This window comes from Triplophysa dalaica, chromosome 13 (assembly GCF_015846415.1).
Source record: "Triplophysa dalaica isolate WHDGS20190420 chromosome 13, ASM1584641v1, whole genome shotgun sequence".
Lineage (NCBI taxonomy): Eukaryota > Metazoa > Chordata > Actinopteri > Cypriniformes > Nemacheilidae > Triplophysa > Triplophysa dalaica.
In genome coordinates this window covers 10,622,572-10,643,310 of record NC_079554.1, presented here as the reverse complement: position 1 = coordinate 10,643,310, position 20,739 = coordinate 10,622,572, and the positions used below count along the sequence as shown (strand labels likewise).

Below are 20,739 nucleotides of genomic sequence, written 5' to 3'. Positions count from 1 at the left end.
CATTTTTTATTCAGTGATTTATTTCTATGTGTAAGTAACTACTATGTTCTCATCAAAAGAGATTTTACTGAAAGCAGCGCCCTGCAAGCAGAAAAGCTGAGAGCATTTTTGAAGAGTATGCAGAAGAAGAAAGGCATGCTTGAGCAGCTCCTACAAACATGCTGCCAGATCTCAACCCACCTGGGTGAGGCAGAGGGACCCGTGGCCTGCTTTGAACCTGTCAGGACCCTCCAGGAAAGATGGCAGACTCTGGAAGGCGCTGCTGGAAAGACTCTATGGCAAGCTAACATTTGCACTGCAGAAGTTTCTCCACTTTTACAAGAGGTTGGAGAGCTACGATGTAAACTAGAGATCCTCGAGAAGTCAGTCTCCCAGTCAGACCCATCTCAGGGACAGTTAGACTCTCAAAATGCACTCCAGCAAACTTTAAAATATGCAGACATGGTAGCGTTGAAGGAGCATTACCTGCACCTCCTTGAAATTTCACAAGTTCTGTCTTCAAGTCCACTGGGAAGGAAGGAGCTTGGCGATGTGGAGGATGCCCTGCATGGTCTGACTTCTCAACTTGCTTTGACTCAAGAGAAGCTCAGCTCTCACACCTCCAACAGCAGTGATTGTTCACCCATCATAAGGATAATAAGAGACTACTATACATGGGCCGAAGAAACTGAGTGCAAAATCAACAGGAGCTGGAGGTTGTCTCTTTATCCAGAAGAGGCAAGTCACCAGGTCAACCACGTAAAGAAACTGCAGTCGGAAATATCTCAGAAGAGCAGTCGGCTGGCTTCTGTTTTGAAAGACCTGAGACAAGAAGTTACAGGACTCAGTGAAACCGATTCCATAGCCATGTCACCCACACTCCGCTATTTAGAGGATTCATATGCTAATCTTTCAGAGAAAGTTAACAGTGCTGTTGAAGAAATGAACAGAATGTTGCACTACAGAGAACGACTTTGGAAGCAGATTGTTGACAGCAGCTCTTGGCTAACCTCAGTTTTGGAGAAGGAGTCTGGTAAATCCATGGCGTCTGAACTGAAAACGACCATTCCTGAATTGAGGGTCAAGCTTCAGATAGGCACAGAAGCTCTAAAGGAAGCTGAGAGACAAGCGAATAACCTACAAACATTGTTAGACGAAACCAAGAGCATAAATCAGGATCTAAGTGTATCAGAAGCATTTCATCTTGTTGACAAGCTTACAGCCCTACATGAAGAAGTTTCCAAGGTTGTGAATCGTAAATGGGCCTCACACTGGGTTCTTGAAGAGCTTCTTCATGCTCAAGAATCCTCTGCAGAAGAACAGAACATCATTCAGAAGAGTTTGAGACAGATCAACGCTGACATCATGAGGCAAACATATCCTGTAACAAGGGATTCACTTTTGGCTCTTGAGCCTGTCAAGCACATGGTTATGGAGCTTCTGTGTAAAGTACAAGAAATTCGACATTGTCCAGAACATCGGAGAAATGAGTTGCTTCACACGATAACAGACTTACAGAGCAGAATACATCTGCTGGACCAGCAAGCCACAGGGCAGAAGGAGTACCTCAATTTAAGGCAGCAAATGGAGAACACCAGAATGGCGGTGGAGAAGAGTCAGCCACGGAGTGTTGATACGAGCGTTGACGCTAACGCAAGACTACGTTTCTGTCAGACGGTTCTAGTGGAGCTACCTCTGCTGAAATTGACATGTCAAGAGGCCGCTGATCACCTGGAGGCCATTGCAAAAGATCTCTATCCATCCCAGCTTACAGCAGAAAGGCAGAGGATCCGTCGGACAGTTGAGCAGCTGGCTTCATTGGAGTTCACAGCCAGTAATGAAGCTAAAACCATAGGGGGCCGTCTGATGGAGGGTGTCAGCAGCTCCACAGAACTTGGTGAGCTTAGCGACCTACTCAACAGTGTCAGACAAGAGCTGAAGGAGACCGTTTTGGAGCCGGATAATCGGGCTATTGATGCAGAGCTGCGAAAGTACTGGACGCTGGTTAGGACTGTGGAATTTGCACTTCAAATGTTGACAAGCTGCGAGAGTCAAGGAAATGCTGAAAACTACAAGACAACCACCAGTCTTGGCCAAACAACTCTTAAAGATTGCCATATGCATATAGTAAGAGTCTTGACATCTCTAACATGGCTAGAAAGCTTGTTGTTCTTTTATGCAAAGAAAAAATATTTTACTTTATATTAGGCAATAAGCCCCAAGAAGCAGTGGGTTACAGTCCATTTGAACAATTTTATCTTTATGTTTGGTTGTTTAGGACAAGCTGATCCAGGCTGGGGAAGCACTGAAACATTACCGCTGGGCCATTCAGAGCACAGTGAGCTTTTGTCAGCAGATCGATTACAATCTCATGAAGCCCTCTGTCAGCTTCAAAAACTGCCAGGAGGAACAGCGGCATATTCATCAGACTCATACCAGTTTGATTGAGGGTTTCCAGGCCCACTTAGCTGAAGTTGGTTCTTGCGTACCCCAGCACTCATGTCTCTCCATACCACTAACAGAGCAACTTCATATCCAGGTTTTGAGTCACCTTTTAGTCCAAGATGCCAAATTAAAAGCCCAGGCTCATCTTAGGCTCCAGGCCTTACAAAGGTAAGTCTTACTGAAACGGTTCTCTCTCTCTCTCTCTCTCTCTCTCTCTCTCTCTCTCACACACTCTCTATCATTGGTGATTGGTGCCTCCTCCTCAAAAACACATTCAGTTCTTCACGTGAACCTATGTGCATCACGCATCATGTCAAAATACGTGGCTGCTGCAGATGCGTTGAAAGGACTTATGATAATAGAGACATTCGCGTTCAAAATCACTTCGATCTTCCAAGCTCTAATTGATCAGTTGCATCCCTCACAACATAAAAACTGGCTAGAAACTTTCTTTAAACACTTAAAGTAAAATGCTAAAACTGTATCAAAAACTAAATTAAACTATCCTCTAGATCAGTGGTTCCCAAAGTGGGGGTCGCGACCCCCGGGGAGTCGCTTAGTGGGGGGCGGGGGGTCGCGAGATGATTTACAGAAACTTAATTAAAAAAAAAAAATTGTATATGTTAAAAAGGTAGTAATGATGCGAGTATAAATTTAGGATAATTAAAATAAACTGGAAATAAAACTTCCCGACCAATATGACTGGATAAGGTCACCATTTAATGTAACCACGGAAAATAATCTGGCGTCAGATATGGAAGATGCGCTGATAGAACTGTTCGAGTTCTGGGTTTCTGTTGCGCTGGAATATCCACAGTCGTCGAAAGCCGCGTTGGATGTACTCATGCAATTTGGCTCTACGTATTTATGCGAAAAGACATTCTCCGCGCTGATTTACATTAAGAATAAACACAGTTCACGGCTTAACGTGGAATATGATCTGCGGGTGGCGATCTGCTTTGCTCCGCGCACAGCGCCCATCCATCACATTAGGCGTTTTTTTCTGAATACAAAGTTATTGTTGTATGCGTGTTACAGGCAGCTTGTTCGTATTCTGTCTTTAATCATTTCACAGTTATGGGATGTATTTGTTTTTGTCCATAATTTGTTAATAAAATAGCCTGGTTTAGAGATTGTGTTCCTTTTTGTTTTAGCTCTGTCAGTATGTAACCAAATCGCAAATCCTTACAAGCTGTCGGAGGAAAACACAAAGAGGAGAAAGGAGGGGGAGGAGGGGGGGGGTCGCGGGTCGTCAGCAGTCTAATATTGGGGGTCGTGGTCTGAAAAGTTTGGGAACCCCTGCTCTAGATCACATCAATTGTTGATTGTATCTTAGCACTTCACGTGTTATTATCATTTGAGAATGAATCGCTTTGTATGTTAATGCACCAATTATTCATAATGTTACATTCAGATCTTTTTTTTGCGTTGCTGTTATTTTCGTACTGCCTCTATTTATGACATTTCCAATTTGAAAAAAAAAACGTATCTTTGATTGATTCGCGTTGATACTCCCAAGTTTATGAACCAAAAAGGGTTAAAATATGTATTACTTGTACAAGTAATCAGGAATTTTTCAAAAAGCTCTTCAAATGCCTGCCATATGAGCAGTACTTAAAAATCAGTCTTTCCCAGAAATATAAGGCTGAATGGAATACATCTATTAACTGAAATGTACCAGTGGCAGTTTTATTCAGCTGTCTGTAATAATTCAATTTGTCCTTTCCAATTTAGGTGCATGAGAGACCAAAGTGTGCACAGTGATCACCATGACGAAATGAAGCAGCTTCTTAAAAACATCGATTCTGAAATCTCAAAATGTTTAAGCCAAAAACTGACTCATTTAGATGCCTGCCAGGACCAGCAGCTGAAAGTAAAGGTGTGTTGCCTTTCAATGCCATTTATAGTACCTGGATGGAAGAATTAACTAAAGGTTTCTGTAATCATTTTCTCACCCTCGAGTCATTTCCAATCTGTAATAATGTCTTTGTTCTGATGAACAGAGAGAAACATATTTGGTAGAATGCTTTTAACCAAACAGTTCTTAGCCACAATTGACTACCACAGTAGGACAAATTACTCAATTCATTTCTTTGTTCTGTTGAACACAAAAGAAGATATTTTGAAGAATGTCGGAAAGAAAACAGTTCTGGGGCACATTTGATTATTATGGTAGTCAATGGTGGCCAAGAACTTTTTGGTTACAAGCATTCCTTCAAATATCTTTCTCTGTGTTCGTCTGAACAATGAAATGTATACAGATTTGGAACAATGAACTGTCCCCTCAATGTCTGTTTATTTGGTTATTTTTGGTGTTTGTCAACGCATTTTGATAATATACATGGACTTTTTCAACAGATGATGGGAGCAGTTTTATTCATATTTAGTTGTACAATGAAATTATATTTTTATTAACCTCATCCACATGAAGCACCATTGAGAACAAAATAATATAATAATTATGTTTGTCATGCTACATTCCTTCTTGTGTAACAGCAAATATGTTTAACTACGTGTTCATCACCAGGTGCTCCAGACAGAAATGAAGAACCTTGCTGAAAGGTTGGAGGAGTTGGGTAAGAGCTGTCCGGGGCGACGCTGCAATGTGACCACTGATCTAATGCTGGGACATCTGTGGAGGTGTTGGGCTCTATTGCAGTGCAAAGTGGAATCACTCAAAGCCAGTGCATCTCATAAAGAAGCCGAGTGGAAGGAATTGGGAACACATGTTAGTAACTTTTACGTTATGCAATTTTAATCGTCATGTTGGCAGTGTAAACTTTAATTCCCAGGAAAGGCACATACTGATAAAAGATATACCTTCAATGCACTTAGTCACTTTGGAGAATGCAATTTTTTTTATATTGAATGTCATGAGGATCGTGATGTTTATTTCTCTCTATTATGTCCCAGTAAAATGAACAAATGCAAATTATGAAAAATTTCTTAATCAGTTTGTGTTTGTATTGCAGCTAAATAAATCCAAGGAGAGTCTTGACAGAGTGCAAAAAGATCTTTCTGCTTTATCTGTGGAGACTGGATCCCTGGTGGAGCTTCAGCGTGTTCTTAACCTCTCAGAGCACCTGCAGGACAGGATTGAACAGGAGCACCACACCCTGACATCTCTACAACACCACATGGCACGATTGCTTTGGGTCTCAAATCTGCAGCAGCTGAAAGTGTCTCCTCAAATCTGTGCGGACTTGCAGTCTGTGCAGGGTCACTGCAGGAGGTATATCACATATACTGTACTGTACATGAGCAACTTTGTTCGAAGATCAAACGTGTTAATCTTTATTTTCAACTGTCTTGCATAGTATCAGAGATCAGAGCAGTGAGATCCGTCGAAAGGTGCTTTTTGAGATCCAAGAGCTGGGTCAGGTCCAAGAGGAGATGGGTGTCATTCAGCAGAATGTTCTTTCGCTATTGAATATTTTACAGTCAGAGTCGGCTGCTGAACGTTTGCAGGTTGGTGCTTTACAGGCTGAGTTTGTTTATGGGGATAGTCAATCTCTGAAGCGATTGATGTTTATATCGTATGGTGTTTAACACAATATAGGCTGTTAAAGTGGATCTGGTGACACAGAAAGCGAGATTGGAGGATGTCATGGACAGGGTGCAGAAGAAATGGAGCTGCGTGCCCACAGAGATTCAGACTTTACAGGAAGAACTTGCTGTTTTAATTCAGGAGGCGAAAGAAAAAGTATTGCAATTTTCATTTATCTCAGTTACAAAATCTTTTTAAGCTATATTGTTGGGTGCCTTTTACAACATATGTCCGCAATGTGCTATTACGATAGACCTCAAAGAAAATGAGGGAAAGCTAAAGACAGATTTGTTTGTTTTAGTTTGGAGTGGTTATGGAAACTAGTGGTCCTCTTCACAAAATGGGTGAACGGGTGATGGAAGTGACTGTCAGGTTGAATTGCGTGAAGGGCCTGCTGCAGCAAAAAAGCCCAACTTTCTCTGAAGCTGAACGTACCCAAAAGGTATCTTAGTGCTTGTCTTTACACTTTTTTTGTACAAAGTATTGTGTAGACTTAGCCAGAGTGGAAGTCATGTTTTATTTGACGTAAATACAAATTTGGTGAGGACCCGAGCAGTGTTGGGTAAGTTACTCTGAAGAAGTAATGAATTACTAGTTACTAATTACATATTCAATAGTTTAATAAAATTACTGTAAAAAATTCTCACTCCAAAAAGTATTTAGTTACTTATTAGTAATTACATTCTATATCCTACATTAACCTTGATTAGTTAAGTGATTCAAGGATAGACGTGACACAGCTGTTTTAATTTATTAAAATAAACAATATTACATTACATAAAGGACTCTTATTTACTGACCAAAGTATTATAAATGTGAGAATTATACATTAAAGCAAAGATTTCCTATTTAGACTTTAAATATGTGTGTGCAATAGTGGAATTGACATCAAAATTCAGTTTTATATTTAGTATTTAGTTTAAATACATCAAAAGTAACTTTAATTAAATCGCAGCAAAAATAAGAGTAATCCCTTACTTTACTTTACTTCACTTATAACAGTAAATAATTACTAAGTCCACTAAGGTCTTCTATCGCATTGTCATCAAAAGATTTTAGCACTGTACAGTTAAACATCAGTCTTGGTTGGAAGGTCAGTCTATTTAATATAATTGTTGTGTAGCTAGGTGTGGATTAAGTAAAAAAAACTTCTAATTATTCTGCCATTATTGATACTGTCCTGCTGGAGACAGTATGACTTTTTGAACCCGTTTTTATTTATGTAGAAATATTGTATCTGTTCTGATTGAAGTCTTTTATGTTTATGTGTGCATAGCGAATATGGGATGAGCTGGATAAGTGGCACACTCGGATAGCTGAGCTAGAAGCTGAAGTTCAGGAGCTGGCTGAGGAGCAGCCCGAGAGAGCACATGTCCTTATGGACCAGCTCACTGAACCACTGCAGCTCTACCAGACCACAGCCAAGCAGGCAGAGCAACGGACAGCCCTCATCAGTAAAGTAAGATGTAACCCGTAATAATTGTTTTACAACACATAATGCTGCGGAGATCCGTGTGGTTTGCCTGTTTAGAATAATAATACCTAGAGTGCTCTTTTTAACCAAACTGTATCTACCATACTGAACACCTTTTGGCTCAATGATCCTTTTGGCTTAAAACTTCTTCCCCATCAGATCCCTGGCTGTCTACAGGAATTTGAGTGTTTGCGCAATAGCTCCACCTGCTGGTTGAGAGAGGCTCAGTCCTGGCTGGTTGCCCCCAGAACTTACACCACCGCAAACTGTCTCCAAGGCCATGCCAACTCGCTCAAGGTCAGATCGAATGCCTCAAAACACGGTTTACAATTGATCACATTAATTTAGCTCTAGGCTTTGAATAGGGTGAACTAGACTTGGTGAATTGGATTGTCATGTTTTGTATGGCTCTTTGTTGGGGCGTGTAGATGATACTGGATGAATCAGATGGATACAGAGTATCTCTAGAAGCTTTCCAGGCCGTCCAGCAGGAGATCAGTCCAGTGTGTGACAACAGCTCTCGAGAAAAGTTTCTCAAGCAGACTATTCAGAAAATCACAAACATGCAGGAAAGCATTCTGGAGCCTCTGTCCCAACTTCAGCACCTAGCAGCTGTAAGAAATTAAAACTCATATTATTCATTGATGGAGTGTAATAATAGATTGAGCTCAGGATTGATACAGTAAACCAAAATGAGTTCACAATGCAAAAGTATCACAGTATATAAAAAAAAAATGCTAATTCTGAAGAGAGGGTTTCTTAAAGGTGTAGAAGCACAATAAAATACTTTATACCATGGTCTGTTTGAATACTAGATTCTGATTGGCTGAAATATTTAATAAATATTTTCGATTTGTATAGCAATATATTGTGCCTCGATAGATAAACTGCTCCTCTGTCGTCGGGTCAAACGCTTCTCATTGTTAAATTGTTCCCTTTCCTCTATAATTGTGATAATTGAGACTAATGGTTTGCAGAATAAAAGTTTTTGGCAAAAAATATATGTGCACGAACTTTGTATACCAATTATGTATATATGGATACACAATATTTATGAATGATGTATATGTGTATATAGATTTTGATATTAATGTATCATTTATATTATACTGCATGCAAATATAAAAATAAAAAAAATGATGCATGCATGTTTGTGTATTTATTTTTAAATAATGATTATATACAGTACACACATATAATATGTAAACAAAAACGATTTTGCAAACGATTAGTCACGACTAAACCCTTTTTTGTGATGAATGAGACCTGAATAGAATGGGTTATTAATATAAAGTACTTTGAAGCCATTTTAAACCGCTTTCTTCCTTATATTCTTGTATTTACTTATTTAACAACAATTTTAGGAGATGGATGCTATTGAAACAGAAGTAAAGACGATGGAGGCAAATTTGAAAAAGATCAGAGCAATCCTTTCCACCAATGACACCGAGAACACATCTCCAGAGGAGCATCTGCAGAACAGAGAGGTATTTTATCTTCTGCTTGTTTGTTTAGAATGCATTGCAATAGGGCTTATCAACTCTTCTCTCTCCACTCTTACAGATCATCCTAGCTAACATCCAGTCCATGAAGAGGACAATTGATGAGATTGAGAACTGCAGGGCAAATCTGGGGCTTCCCGCAGGAGCAGAACAAACTCTCACCGCTTTCCACTGGGCCCGAGAGCTCCTTCAGCCCATCCAGGAGCTCCAGCAGCTCAGTGAGGAGGAGAGCACAGCGCTCAGGGTCTGTCTCTCTACTATTCATACACTTACTATTCATTTCATTTTTGCCTATTTAATTCATAAGAGGCAAAAAACTATCAACATTTGTAAAAAGAATGTGGTGTATATCCAATGACAGGTTATAAATTAACCTGGATTATTAAACATCAGAATATCCAGCATAAAAATAAGATGTTCTTAAATAAAATACATTTAAGACATGATATTTAATGAGATGAAAGGTTTTAAAGCTTTGCACTGTTACTGACCTTTATAACCATCAGCACAATGTAACCATCTTTGTAAGGATCGTTTTGTTGTGAATAGCTCATGACACACATCCTTTGTTTTATTTCACCTATGACAGCATCACTAAGAGATTTATAGTCTACTATTTAACATGACCTTGACTGCTTAGAACATAATATTAGTCTATCTTGTAAAAGTGCAGTAAATTTGCAGTCTTTGTAGTGTTCGTGAGAAGCACATGACCTCTCTTTCAAGTCTGAAGGGATGAAGGGAGGAAAGCATTCTGTGCTTGTAAGCAGACTCAGATGGGAAATGTTGTGTGTGGGAACATTCTGATAATGCTCAGTATGTTGTGTTGGGGAATCAAGACCGTAGTATCCCTTTAGGATAGTAGTCTGGTATCTGATGATCTTTGTGCTTGACCATTTGCATTTGAAATGTCTTTGAAGAATTAAAGATAACAGGAATATAACCGGATGTTTGTATGGGCTCGATTAAGGGGTCAAAGGGGTCGTCTATAAAAAAGGCAATAAAACACATAACCTCATACTGAGATCTTTATCATTTGTGCTGTATCTTTCTTCAGGCCTCTCTTTGTGAACCAGCTGAAATGATCCCCACTTCTGATCAAACCACTGGATTCACTTTGCCACACCTCTCCACTGGAGATGCGGTAACTTTTTTTCTTACAAAATATCCAAAACGTGATCAGTGTTGGGAAAGTTACTCTGAAAAGTAATTGATTACTAGTTACTCATTACATATTCAATAGTGTAATTAGATTACTGTACAAATAACTCTCTCCAAAAAGTATTTCATTGCTTATTACTAATTACTTTCTACATTATATCCTACATCAACCTTAATTAGAATTGATGCAAGGATGATTTAATTCAATTAAATAAATAACTAAATAAATTATTCTTTTTAACTGACCAAAGTAAACAAATGTGAGAAGAAAACATTAGCACACATTTTTAAGTTAGACTTATAATTTTGATGTCTTCTCCAGTATTGAATATAATACACAGTATTCAATTACATCAGAAGGAACTGTAATTAAACTACAGAATAATAAGAGTAATCCCTTACTTTACTTTTTCAAGGGAATGAATAAATTAAAATAAATTACAGTAACTAATTACTTGGTAACTAGTAACACCCAACACTGCACTTTCAGATCATCAGCTCTGTGCTTACTATTGTGTATATGAGCTTTAGGAATAATTCATCCTCATATTCCCGATACTTTTAAGCAGGTGTCATCAGACAGCTCTTACAATGACGATGAAGACGACGGCAGTCACTCATCATCCTCAGGAACACTCACATGCAGCCTTCCAGAGGTACAGCTGTCAAGATCTATAACTTTTCTTTCTAGAAGTGCTAAGAATCTGTTCAAAACATATACTTTGAAGTTTAGGCTTAATTGATTTCTCTGCCACTTCCTGAATAAAAGATTCAATTTTCTGTCAAATTTGGGTCTTTATGTAAAGACTTTAATTTCGACGTATTTTCAAAGGGTATCAAAATTAGATTTTTTTTATCCCACATCATCATTAATCAACAGCATTCATATATTATTTCACCGACAAGAAATATATTTACCGATAAGAATATAAAAAAGTGTTTTTGCACATCAACTGGTAACAAGTGTAGACACCTTTGCAAGATGTAAACATTGGTCCAGAAGCACTTCCAGTTTCATTTTTTTATTTTACGTTTTTAATCTTAAGAACGTAAATAATTAAATCTTTCTTTGACATTTTGATTTGGTTATAAATGTTCTGTTGGTTGTATTTTGTTTAACATTTGTGTAAAATTGTACAACCAATTGCTTACACTGTGCTAGTTTCAGGTCTCATATAGTAACACTCAGTAGTCTTCAAACTGCATTAAAGGTCCAGTGTGTAGTTTTTTGAAGGATCTATTGACAGAAATGCAATATAATATACAAAACTATGTCTTAAAGACCTTACATAATGAAGCGTTATGTTTTTGTTACCTTCGAATGAGTTATTTCTATCTACATACACAGCGGGTCCCCTTACATGGAATTCACCATGATGTTTCTACAGTAGCCCTTAAAGGACAAACGCACTGCTCAGCAGAGTGTGTTTTTCGTAAACGTTATCTCCTTCGGCAGAGAGGCGAAAATGTGACGACACCTTAGTTCTGTGCATCCACCGTTGTGCTTCCAAAGGGAGGGCTTTGGGGAGGCGTTGGTTGCAATTTCTCAACCTCACAGCTAGAATTGCTCCTTTAATGCATATGTTCATTTATTTGAATAAAAATACAAGCAGCCAATCACTATCACAGAATTAATTAACACATTTCACCATCAACACAAGACCTGGCTGACCTTTTTCTGACTCATGTTTCTGTAAATGTCAGTTCTGTTAGTCATTCATGATTCAGACTATGTTTCACATGCTTTTCCACAGATTTGCCCTGCCAACGCATTCAATGCAGAGTGCAAATTTACCTACATTTTCGCTCCTGTAAACGGTTTATTCCTCTTACTGACCACACAGCATCTCTGATCATTTCCTTTTTTTTATCTCTGTATCAGGACCTAGATGAGAAACCAACAGAAGAATGGGAAAATGAAACAACTGCTGTAGCAAAGCATGTCACCGAGGTATAGACTTTATCAATTTTTTTCATTCAGATGGTGCTGGAGGTGATGCATTGGGGAAATAATTAAGAGACCGTTTCAAAGCATAATTTCAGTTTTTCTGAAAGTTTTACTATTTATAGGGAGATGTTTAATGTTAAGGGAAAATTATTGTTCTTGTTTCATTTTGTGAACTGCTAAGAATATTTCTACCAAATTTCAAATAAAGATATTGTTTCTTTTTGCATTTATTTGCAGAAAATGAGACCTGGAGAAACAGGTCAAAATAACAGAAAAGATACTCTGTATTTTTTTCAGACCTCAAATACTGCAAAGAAAGTTCATATTCACTTTTGAGCAATACAACAGGGATATTTATACATGTATTTAGGGAAAGTTTAAACATGATGACTTGGTCACTCCTGAGGTTTGATTTTGTTGAAATTCAACAAACACTGGACTGGAATGACCACAATACATCTAGAAATGCTGGTTTGATATAAAAAGAGTTGAATTGGTCTGCGGCTGTATTATATAACTGCAAAATATTTTGATCAAAGACCGACAGGAACAAAGTGGCTGTGTATTGTGACCTAAATGAACCGTCAACTTGATGGATGTAATAGACTTATCTAGTCTTGCGTGCAGACTACATTCGAGTAGCATCAGTCTAGCCGCAGACTTTTCTCTGCCTCTGACGTAATTCCTGTTTTGAGATTTCCTCGGATTATGGGGCCAGTGCTGATCCAAAGGCTCAGAATCGTCTCTTATGCTGTGGAAACACAGAACGGTTGTAGAATTTAGCTCTAGCCAGAAGCTCTAAATAACATTTATTGGCTAAATATATGTCATATTCTTGTATCTGTCTTTAGAAATCTTTGCCAGAAGATGTGATGGTGGATTTGGCCGCAGCCCAGAATGCGTCAGTGTTGCAGGAATCGAACCAAGGGTTTTGTTTACCAGATCCTCAGCTCTCGGAGATATCTGTGACAGAAGACAGATCAATTACTGAGCACATTACCTGTCCTGCTGCACCTACACTCCCACACTTTGAAGTGTTTACAAATCAAAGTATTCCAGAACCCAATGTACCGAATAAAGATACAGTTTTAAGTACAGAGGAAGATGAGAACAAGCATCTGGTTACCAAGGTAACCACAGCAGTCCCTGCAAAGCCTGGATCAGACTGGAACAACACCATGTTAAAAACCAGTGATACCAGTGATTTGACCAAAGAGTCTTTAGATGAGAACAAAGGATTTACAACCATAGAAACAGACAAAAGGGATCAAGTGAACCTGCCTGTCTGTAAGAAAGACTCAAACTCACAGGCATCTGATAGAGAAGCAGAAGAAGTTGCTGATGGTGACCAAAACAAGCCTGGAGACATTTCAACTGATCTTAGGACACAGCCGCCAGATTTCACATCTTCGTCTATTGTGCTTGCTTCACAAGATACAAAATCGCAGGAAGAAATGACACTGGTAATCTTTATGGTCTCACATTTATTGGTACATTTAAATTGCAGTTTAGTATTAGTGTCACATGTGAACAGACATAAACATATATATTTATGTACTATATATTCTGTGTAGGAGATGCAGTGTGAGATAAAAGAGCAGAAAGATCTGATTGAGATCATTGCTCAACAGAGCAACATCCAGCCTCGGCAACACACATTGTAAGCAACAATCCCACTCAAACCTATTTTAAGACTTTCATAGAGATGTCAATAAGAGACTAATGAAAGACTCAGCATTCACTGGATATCGTTTTTTAATTGAGTTTTTTTATGTGTTGCAGTGCAACATCATTCTGTGATTTGGCACAGTCTGAAGGAGAGGAAGATGAAGAGATTTTAGCCCAAATTCTCCTCGGATTAAAGGAAAGACCGCAGACTCCAGACTCATGCCAGGATTCAGCAGGGGTCAGTTTCAGATCTGCAAAAATACTTATATTAAGTCAACTTGTTTCTGTCTGCAATTGTGTTTGCAGTTAATCTGTAGTGTTCAGTGGTCGAAAGTCTTTTTCAGAGAATTGACTGTTTCTGTATTTCGAAATTACTTTACTCCCTTTTTACAGACTATAGAGAATCTGTCAGAGAGTGACGTGTTTAAAGCCAGAGAATCTCAGACCTTAACCAAACTCATCAAAGGCTCTTCCTGTCTGAAGGTATTCATTACCCCCCCCCCTCTTTCTTTCTTTCTTTCTTTCTTTCTCTCTATTTTCTCTCTCTTTGTTGTTAGACAGCACGTTAGTGCCACATAAAATATAAGAACATTATCACATTAAAGTCAAAATATTTTATCTTTATTTTATCTTTATTTTATCTTTATTTTATCTTTATTTTATCTTTTTGTTCTTTCTATTTCTTTCCTTCCTTTCTTTCATTTTCGTCTTTCTTTCTCTCTTTCTTTTCTCTGTATTCATTCTTTCTTTCTTTCCATTCATTCTTTCTTTCTATGTTTTTTCTTCTATTCTTCTTTCCTTCCTTATTTTACTTATTTCCTTCCTTTTTTCTTCTTTCTTTCTTTCTTTCTTTCGTTCTTCCCTTTTTCCGTTTTGTTCTTTCTTTTTTCTTGCTATTCTCATTTCCTTCCTTATTTTCTTTCTTTCATTCCTTTTTTCTTCTTTCTTTATCTTTCTTGTTAGACAGCACTTTAGTGCCACAGAAAATAGAAGAAATCGTCACATTAAAGAAATTATTTTTCTTTCTTTTTTTCTTTCGTGTGTAAGACACCACTTTAGTGCCACACAAAATAGAAGAACATGAAAGTCATAATATTTTGAGAATTAAGTCAAAATACAGTACACGCCCTATTAATAAAGCATACAAAGCTATAAAGTACTTTTCAAATACTACTTAATTCTCATATTTCTATGACTGTATTCAGAATTTTACAACTCAATCTAATAATCATGTAATAAAAAACTTTTTTAAAGTGACACTAAAACGGTATCATTCTATGTTTCCGTGCAAGTAAGAAGATAAATCTTGCCATTTTATTTTTATAAATTTTATATCTAACATAATATTCATGCAAGTCCATGGTTCCATTTCTATTTCTTGCTGTCTGTCTATTTGATTGTTTACTTGGTCTTTATTAATATTGAATGTTATGTAAGGGTGACACACAAACCCTGGCACGTTGTCGCCGACAGTCAATGGGATGGAGTGATTCTGAGACGTACAGATGTTCTGCAGCTCTTCTGAGAGGTTTAAGGGAACTCCAGGAGCTGGGTTTTGAACGGCTGCAGCGCAGTCAGGATACACACCCAGATGACTGCAACCAGCTCCACAATCTGCTCATAGCTCACAAGGTACGCAACTGTAATAAATAATGTTGCTAATTTATGCTCTACAAACGTATGTCCATTTTTATTGTATTGACTTATTGTTTGGACTTGATTGGTAACAGAAATTCTTCAGAGATTTGCAACAGAGGCTTGTAATGGTAAAGCTGCTGTCCCAGAGGCTGCCAGAGGGGGCGCTGCAGGGCCAGGCAGACGTGGAACAGTTAATATCAGAACTACAGGAGAAAGCACAAATCCTTGGGGTCCAAATGCAACACAACGTTGAGGTACAGAACAGTTCAGTTCAGTGTTTTTCTTTTGTTAAAACTGTATGCTTAGCTGAGCTCGTTAAATTGGTTAATCATTCGGTTTATGAAAGTATGTTTATTAAATATTTAAAGGAAATTAAGTATATAGTTTGTAATGTTTCATATAAAGACCTGTGCAATAGACAATTAATCTTTCATGGCATTGTGTATCTGTGTTGCAGGAATGGTCTCGGTTTGATGATGTCACAGAGAAACTGTGTAAGCGCTTCGATGAGCTGGAGTCCGACATCTCGAGAGTAGATTCAGGGTCGGAGGGTGACATGCAGGTACAGCTGCAGACCTATGAGGTTAGTTTTATCTATGTAAAAATATTAAATGAATAGTGAGTGAATGGAGAAAATGTGTAGGTCATGAAAATATATTATCAGCAGTAAAACTATATTTGGACTATTTTGTTACATTTTAATGATGTAGAAGTCATTGTTTTTGGATGCATTCTGCGCAAAAACAGCAATGGTAATCGTAGTGTTTGCTACACGTAGGCGTGGGAGGGCAAAAGAGAATCAAATGGGATCTTCTCAGTTCACTGGCTATATGTTGCATAAGAATCTTCTCTTTTTTCATGTCCGGCACACTTCGTTCCAGATTAAATTACCTAAAATGAAGGTTGCCATATCTGCAGAACTTCATGTTCTGCTGCCTGCATGGGCCGCTCTTGTATTATTTGTGCCCCTCACAATTATGAAAGCTCATTTCTCAGCTCCACTGACTCAGGCCATGAAAAGTTGATTTCGCATTATTTCCCCCTTCTGATTACCAAAGCTCATTACTCAACTGGATTGGTTTGGGAGGAACAGAATGCAACCCTTTTGTGTGTCTGTAATAGATGTACATCCAACTCACTCATGTCCCTATAAGCCACTCAAGTTGATCAGGGGTGAGATGCTGAGGCGGATGAGATGAGATGAGCTTGAGCAGTGCTTCTCAATCTTTGAGGGCACAATGCTATTATTAACCATATCAGAACATCTAATACCACCCAAATCACCACCAATGTTTCCTGCTTGTTTTATTCAGAACTGAGCAAATTGAAATGTGTTGTGCAAGAATAAGAAGGACTGTGATTCAATTCACAAAATGCTGTATTTTGTTTAATATCAGTATTGTTCAGATAAACTATAATGCAGCAAAGAAAATGTGCAAAAAAAGATTTATATTGATATAGAACACAATACTTCATAATAATGTTTAGGGGAAAGCATTATTTATTGTCAGAAATAAACCATTTTAAGAGTCAGTTGTTGTCATATTTATATTTATTGTCTACAAATTATGTTTCCATTCTTATTTGTATTACTGTTGTCAATTCTTTACATTATACTTTATACTTTTTAGTTTTCTTTAAAAAATAGTTTTTTGGATTCCCCTCTATTTTTATTATTGTATACATAATTTTACAAAAAAAATTAAATAGATTTTTCTAAAAATTAAATAAAATAATATATTAATTTTGATTAGTGTGTATATAATTATACTGCATACTGTGGAATAAAGTATGAAGAGAAGCATAAAATAAACAAAAAATTATAATATATATAAATAATAATTTTCATATAATAAAAAGTAGGAAAATTAAATACTCTCTCTCTAATTGTCAGGGGTTGCGCAAGGCTCTTGAAGACATGAGACCTCAGGTGGGAGAGATTCATGACAAACTCCGGACCCTACAGAACAAAGGTTGCTGCTGTGAGAGACCAGGCCAAACCTCTCCAAGATCACTGCTGTTGACACGCTGGCAAAACCTCCATAAACAACTAGAGCGCAACATCCAATCTACAAAAACCATCATAAAGAATTATGAAAGGTGCTGAAAAGACCATGCACAAATAATAACAAATGATAAAAAGAGAAATAATGTCATTTTGTTGGAAGAATTAAATGGTATTCCACAGTAATATGAAGTGAAAGGATTTATTGTAGATGCCTTTCTTTTTTAAGTGCATACGTTCAAATGAGACTCACGGTCTTCAGTTATGTCTTCACAAATGCACTTAATGATTGGCTGCACATTGTTTTGTCAAAATACATTACCTGTTCCATACACAATGTTTTTAAATCAGGCCTGTGATCTAGTCAGCATTACATTGCCATACGTTGTTGTTTAGAGGACAAGCATTGTTATTAAAAATGACATAAAGGTGTAAATTACTGTTGTTTTTTGTAGCTTTCAGCGAGACTCCGCTGAACTAGAAGCGTGGATGAGTCGTACAAATGAACAGGTTCAAAAGTGGAACAGCGTCTCTGATTCTGACCTTCAGGACTCCAGAGTCATCCTCAGCCATATCACGGTAACCAGAACCTGTTTATTTATATTTTTCCGGTCATGTTGACCCCATGCAGTCCTGACGTCTGTAGTAAATGCGTCTTTATAGTTATGGTTTTGTCTGTGTGCATATATCACAGGAGTTCTTTAGAGAGCTGAACATCAGATCTGCGCAGAAAGATTCTGCGGTGTGCGCCGGTACACGTATATCGCAGCTGACAGACAGCGAGGCTGCAGAACTGCGCAGACGTCTGGTTCAGCTTGAGCAGGAATGGATACATCTTGCTAACGTCCTGCCTACCCTTCACCAGAAACGACAACAGGTAGGGATCATTGATATCTTTCTCTCCCTCCCTTTGTTTCCTATCTTATTACTGCTTACATTCCTTCATTTAACGGAATTGTCTGTCTATTTTTTTTTTACCTCCTGCTAGCTGCTGGCGATTCAGTCTCAGAGTCAGATCTTGGATGAGTTGAACTGCTGTTTAGAGCATGTTGAGAGTCGACTGGAACAAGAAGGATCTGGAGTCCATCTTTTCTTGGATTCCACCGATCTGTCTAGACATCTAGATGCTTTGAAGGTATGATTGTGTCGTTCTGGTTTTTAGATGAATTCTTCTCAAAGGATGTGAGTTGAAAACATCTTTATTGGGTCTATTAAGACTTCATGTTATGTATCACGAGTTGCACACGTTATTCTAAATCGTATTTTACCCTGTGATGTTTTCTTTCATTGCGTTCATGCTTCTTAGGATGTCAAGGCTGAGGTATCCTGCCATCAATCCTGTCTCGACTTCCTGAACCAGTCTGTATATGAACACACCGATCGATACGATTGCATCCTTTTTGCTGAGCGACTGGGAGCTCTGAATATGAGATGGCTTATACTACAGAGCAAAATTGACAGCGAGGTGAATACAAAAGTTAAAGTCATCCATCCATGTTGGAGTTTATAAGCGCAAAACCTAAAATTGATGAAATTCCCAACTTGGTGACAAGTTCAACAACCCGGGTCTTCAGTCCTCTGTTCTGCTTTTTTCTCTGTTTGTAGATACATGATACAGAGGACAAATGGCAGGTTTGTGCAAAGAGAGAGAAGCAATTGCTTCGTATTCGCAACTCCATCTCTCAGTGTTTGGAATTGGTCAGAAACCGCAAGACGCCAAACAGCCGTTCACAAGTTGACCAGGCACTACAAGAGTGTAAGGTGGGTCTCTTATCCATAAAAACCTGCTTGAGGATTTGGGGTTTGATTTGTTGATTTGTCTCTTGATTTGTTGGTTTTGATTGTTTCTGTGAGGGTGGGTAAGAATAAGAAAGTGAAATTGACTGTGTTGTTCAGGAGACGGAGGAAAAGCTGAGTGTCAGTTCCTCTGAGCTACTCGGTCTCGGAGCTCTCCACGTGTTTGGAGAGCAGGATGGCCGACACCCTGGAGATGAAGCATTCTCCATTGAGGTGAATTCAGCCGTCCAGGACCGCCAAGCTTTAAACGAACAGGTAATGTTTTAAACACAGAAGGCATCTGTGTTCTTGTATTGTTTGTTGTGATACAACTGCAGTAAGCCACAAGAGGTTGTTTAAAGCTGCCAGGCTACATTTGCAACTTAATTTTGTCACTGAATGTTTAAATGGTTTCCATCAGAATCATTTCCATGATGTTAGAAGACAGAAAGATGTCCACTTATAAATATATTTAGTTAGTAGTTAAAAGTTAAACTCACTATTTACAAAGGCATTACATTAGTTGGATCTCTCTTACATCAGCTTAAAAGTGGCTCAAACAACCAGATTTCATTGGGTAAAAAAATGTTCGTATCATCTGAACTGCTATGTGCTTCTCGTAGATAAACGCTCTCAGGGCCGACCTGCAGCCATTCAGGGATGAGTGGGTTCACTTTGAATCTGAAATGAATGCAGTGGGCATGCAGACCGCCGGGTTGATCTACAGACTGGAGCTCTGCAGGGTTCCTGTGTTCTCATCTGAGCAGAGCAGAGCTCACATGCAACATTTACAAGTTAGTTGGACTGACGAAACTGCAGAAATTGAAATCAAATTGTTAATGTTTTACTAATCGTACTAATCGTAATCTAACACGAATAACTGTATTGACTTGAACTAACATTGAAAAAGATTAATACATGCTGGAAAACTAAATTGTTCATTGGTAGCGAATGCATTTATTAATGTTAACTAATACCAGCACCGCCACCTTATTGTAAAGTGTTACCATAATATAACTATTTATATTTCATTGAATTTATTTTTAAAATTAATAAAAAAAAAAATTAAATTGTTTTAATAAACATTTTGTTGAATGGGTCATGCAACGGTTGCATTAACTTTAGCCAAGTAGCGGTTCTTCTACTGGTAACCCGAAATAATACTGGCTAAACACTTTTAGCTTGCTAGTTTATGTAATTCATTTTTTTTTATTTTGCTTGTATATAATCTACAGAGACTTTATTATTTGCGTTTGTGTACCGGAAGTTATTTTTGGTTCACAAACGTGTACATGTGTAGTATTGTTTGTTTATGTTGTTGCTTTGAAACCGTCTATACACATCAGAATTCAACAAGATTATCCTATTTATTTCACTGTAATTGATGATGTCCTGCTTGCTTACAGGAGATTGAAAAGGAGTTGGAGAGATCAGAGACATGGACTTGCTTAAATGAAGATATCTGTAACTTAAGAGACAAACTTCACCCCTGTACAGCCACACTGCTGTCTGATCGACTAGAGATGGAGAAAACACGGTATTTCATTTTATTCTCCAATCTCTGCCAGCTTTTTTCATGCCCACATCTATTAAGCA

The 20,739-nt window shown here is 38.1% G+C and overlaps 1 protein-coding gene across 1 annotated transcript in view; it reads left to right on the top strand.

The window, feature by feature from the left end:
- LOC130433944 (uncharacterized) overlaps positions 1-20,739 on the top strand; it is a 100,542-nt gene that overhangs the window by 53,593 nt on the left and 26,210 nt on the right. Inside the window, 32 exon segments of the mRNA XM_056763751.1 lie at positions 60-2,106; positions 2,258-2,592; positions 4,159-4,303; positions 4,952-5,152; positions 5,397-5,656; positions 5,742-5,892; positions 5,984-6,127; positions 6,273-6,413; positions 7,248-7,430; positions 7,605-7,742; positions 7,874-8,059; positions 8,810-8,932; positions 9,009-9,191; positions 10,005-10,091; positions 10,675-10,764; positions 11,991-12,059; positions 12,908-13,519; positions 13,631-13,716; positions 13,839-13,962; positions 14,118-14,207; positions 15,162-15,356; positions 15,455-15,616; positions 15,820-15,945; positions 17,257-17,462; positions 17,823-17,946; positions 18,062-18,244; positions 18,356-18,502; positions 18,674-18,832; positions 18,973-19,128; positions 19,264-19,419; positions 19,767-19,937; positions 20,550-20,680. Of these exon segments, the coding sequence (XP_056619729.1) occupies positions 60-2,106; positions 2,258-2,592; positions 4,159-4,303; positions 4,952-5,152; positions 5,397-5,656; positions 5,742-5,892; positions 5,984-6,127; positions 6,273-6,413; positions 7,248-7,430; positions 7,605-7,742; positions 7,874-8,059; positions 8,810-8,932; positions 9,009-9,191; positions 10,005-10,091; positions 10,675-10,764; positions 11,991-12,059; positions 12,908-13,519; positions 13,631-13,716; positions 13,839-13,962; positions 14,118-14,207; positions 15,162-15,356; positions 15,455-15,616; positions 15,820-15,945; positions 17,257-17,462; positions 17,823-17,946; positions 18,062-18,244; positions 18,356-18,502; positions 18,674-18,832; positions 18,973-19,128; positions 19,264-19,419; positions 19,767-19,937; positions 20,550-20,680 (7,311 nt within the window).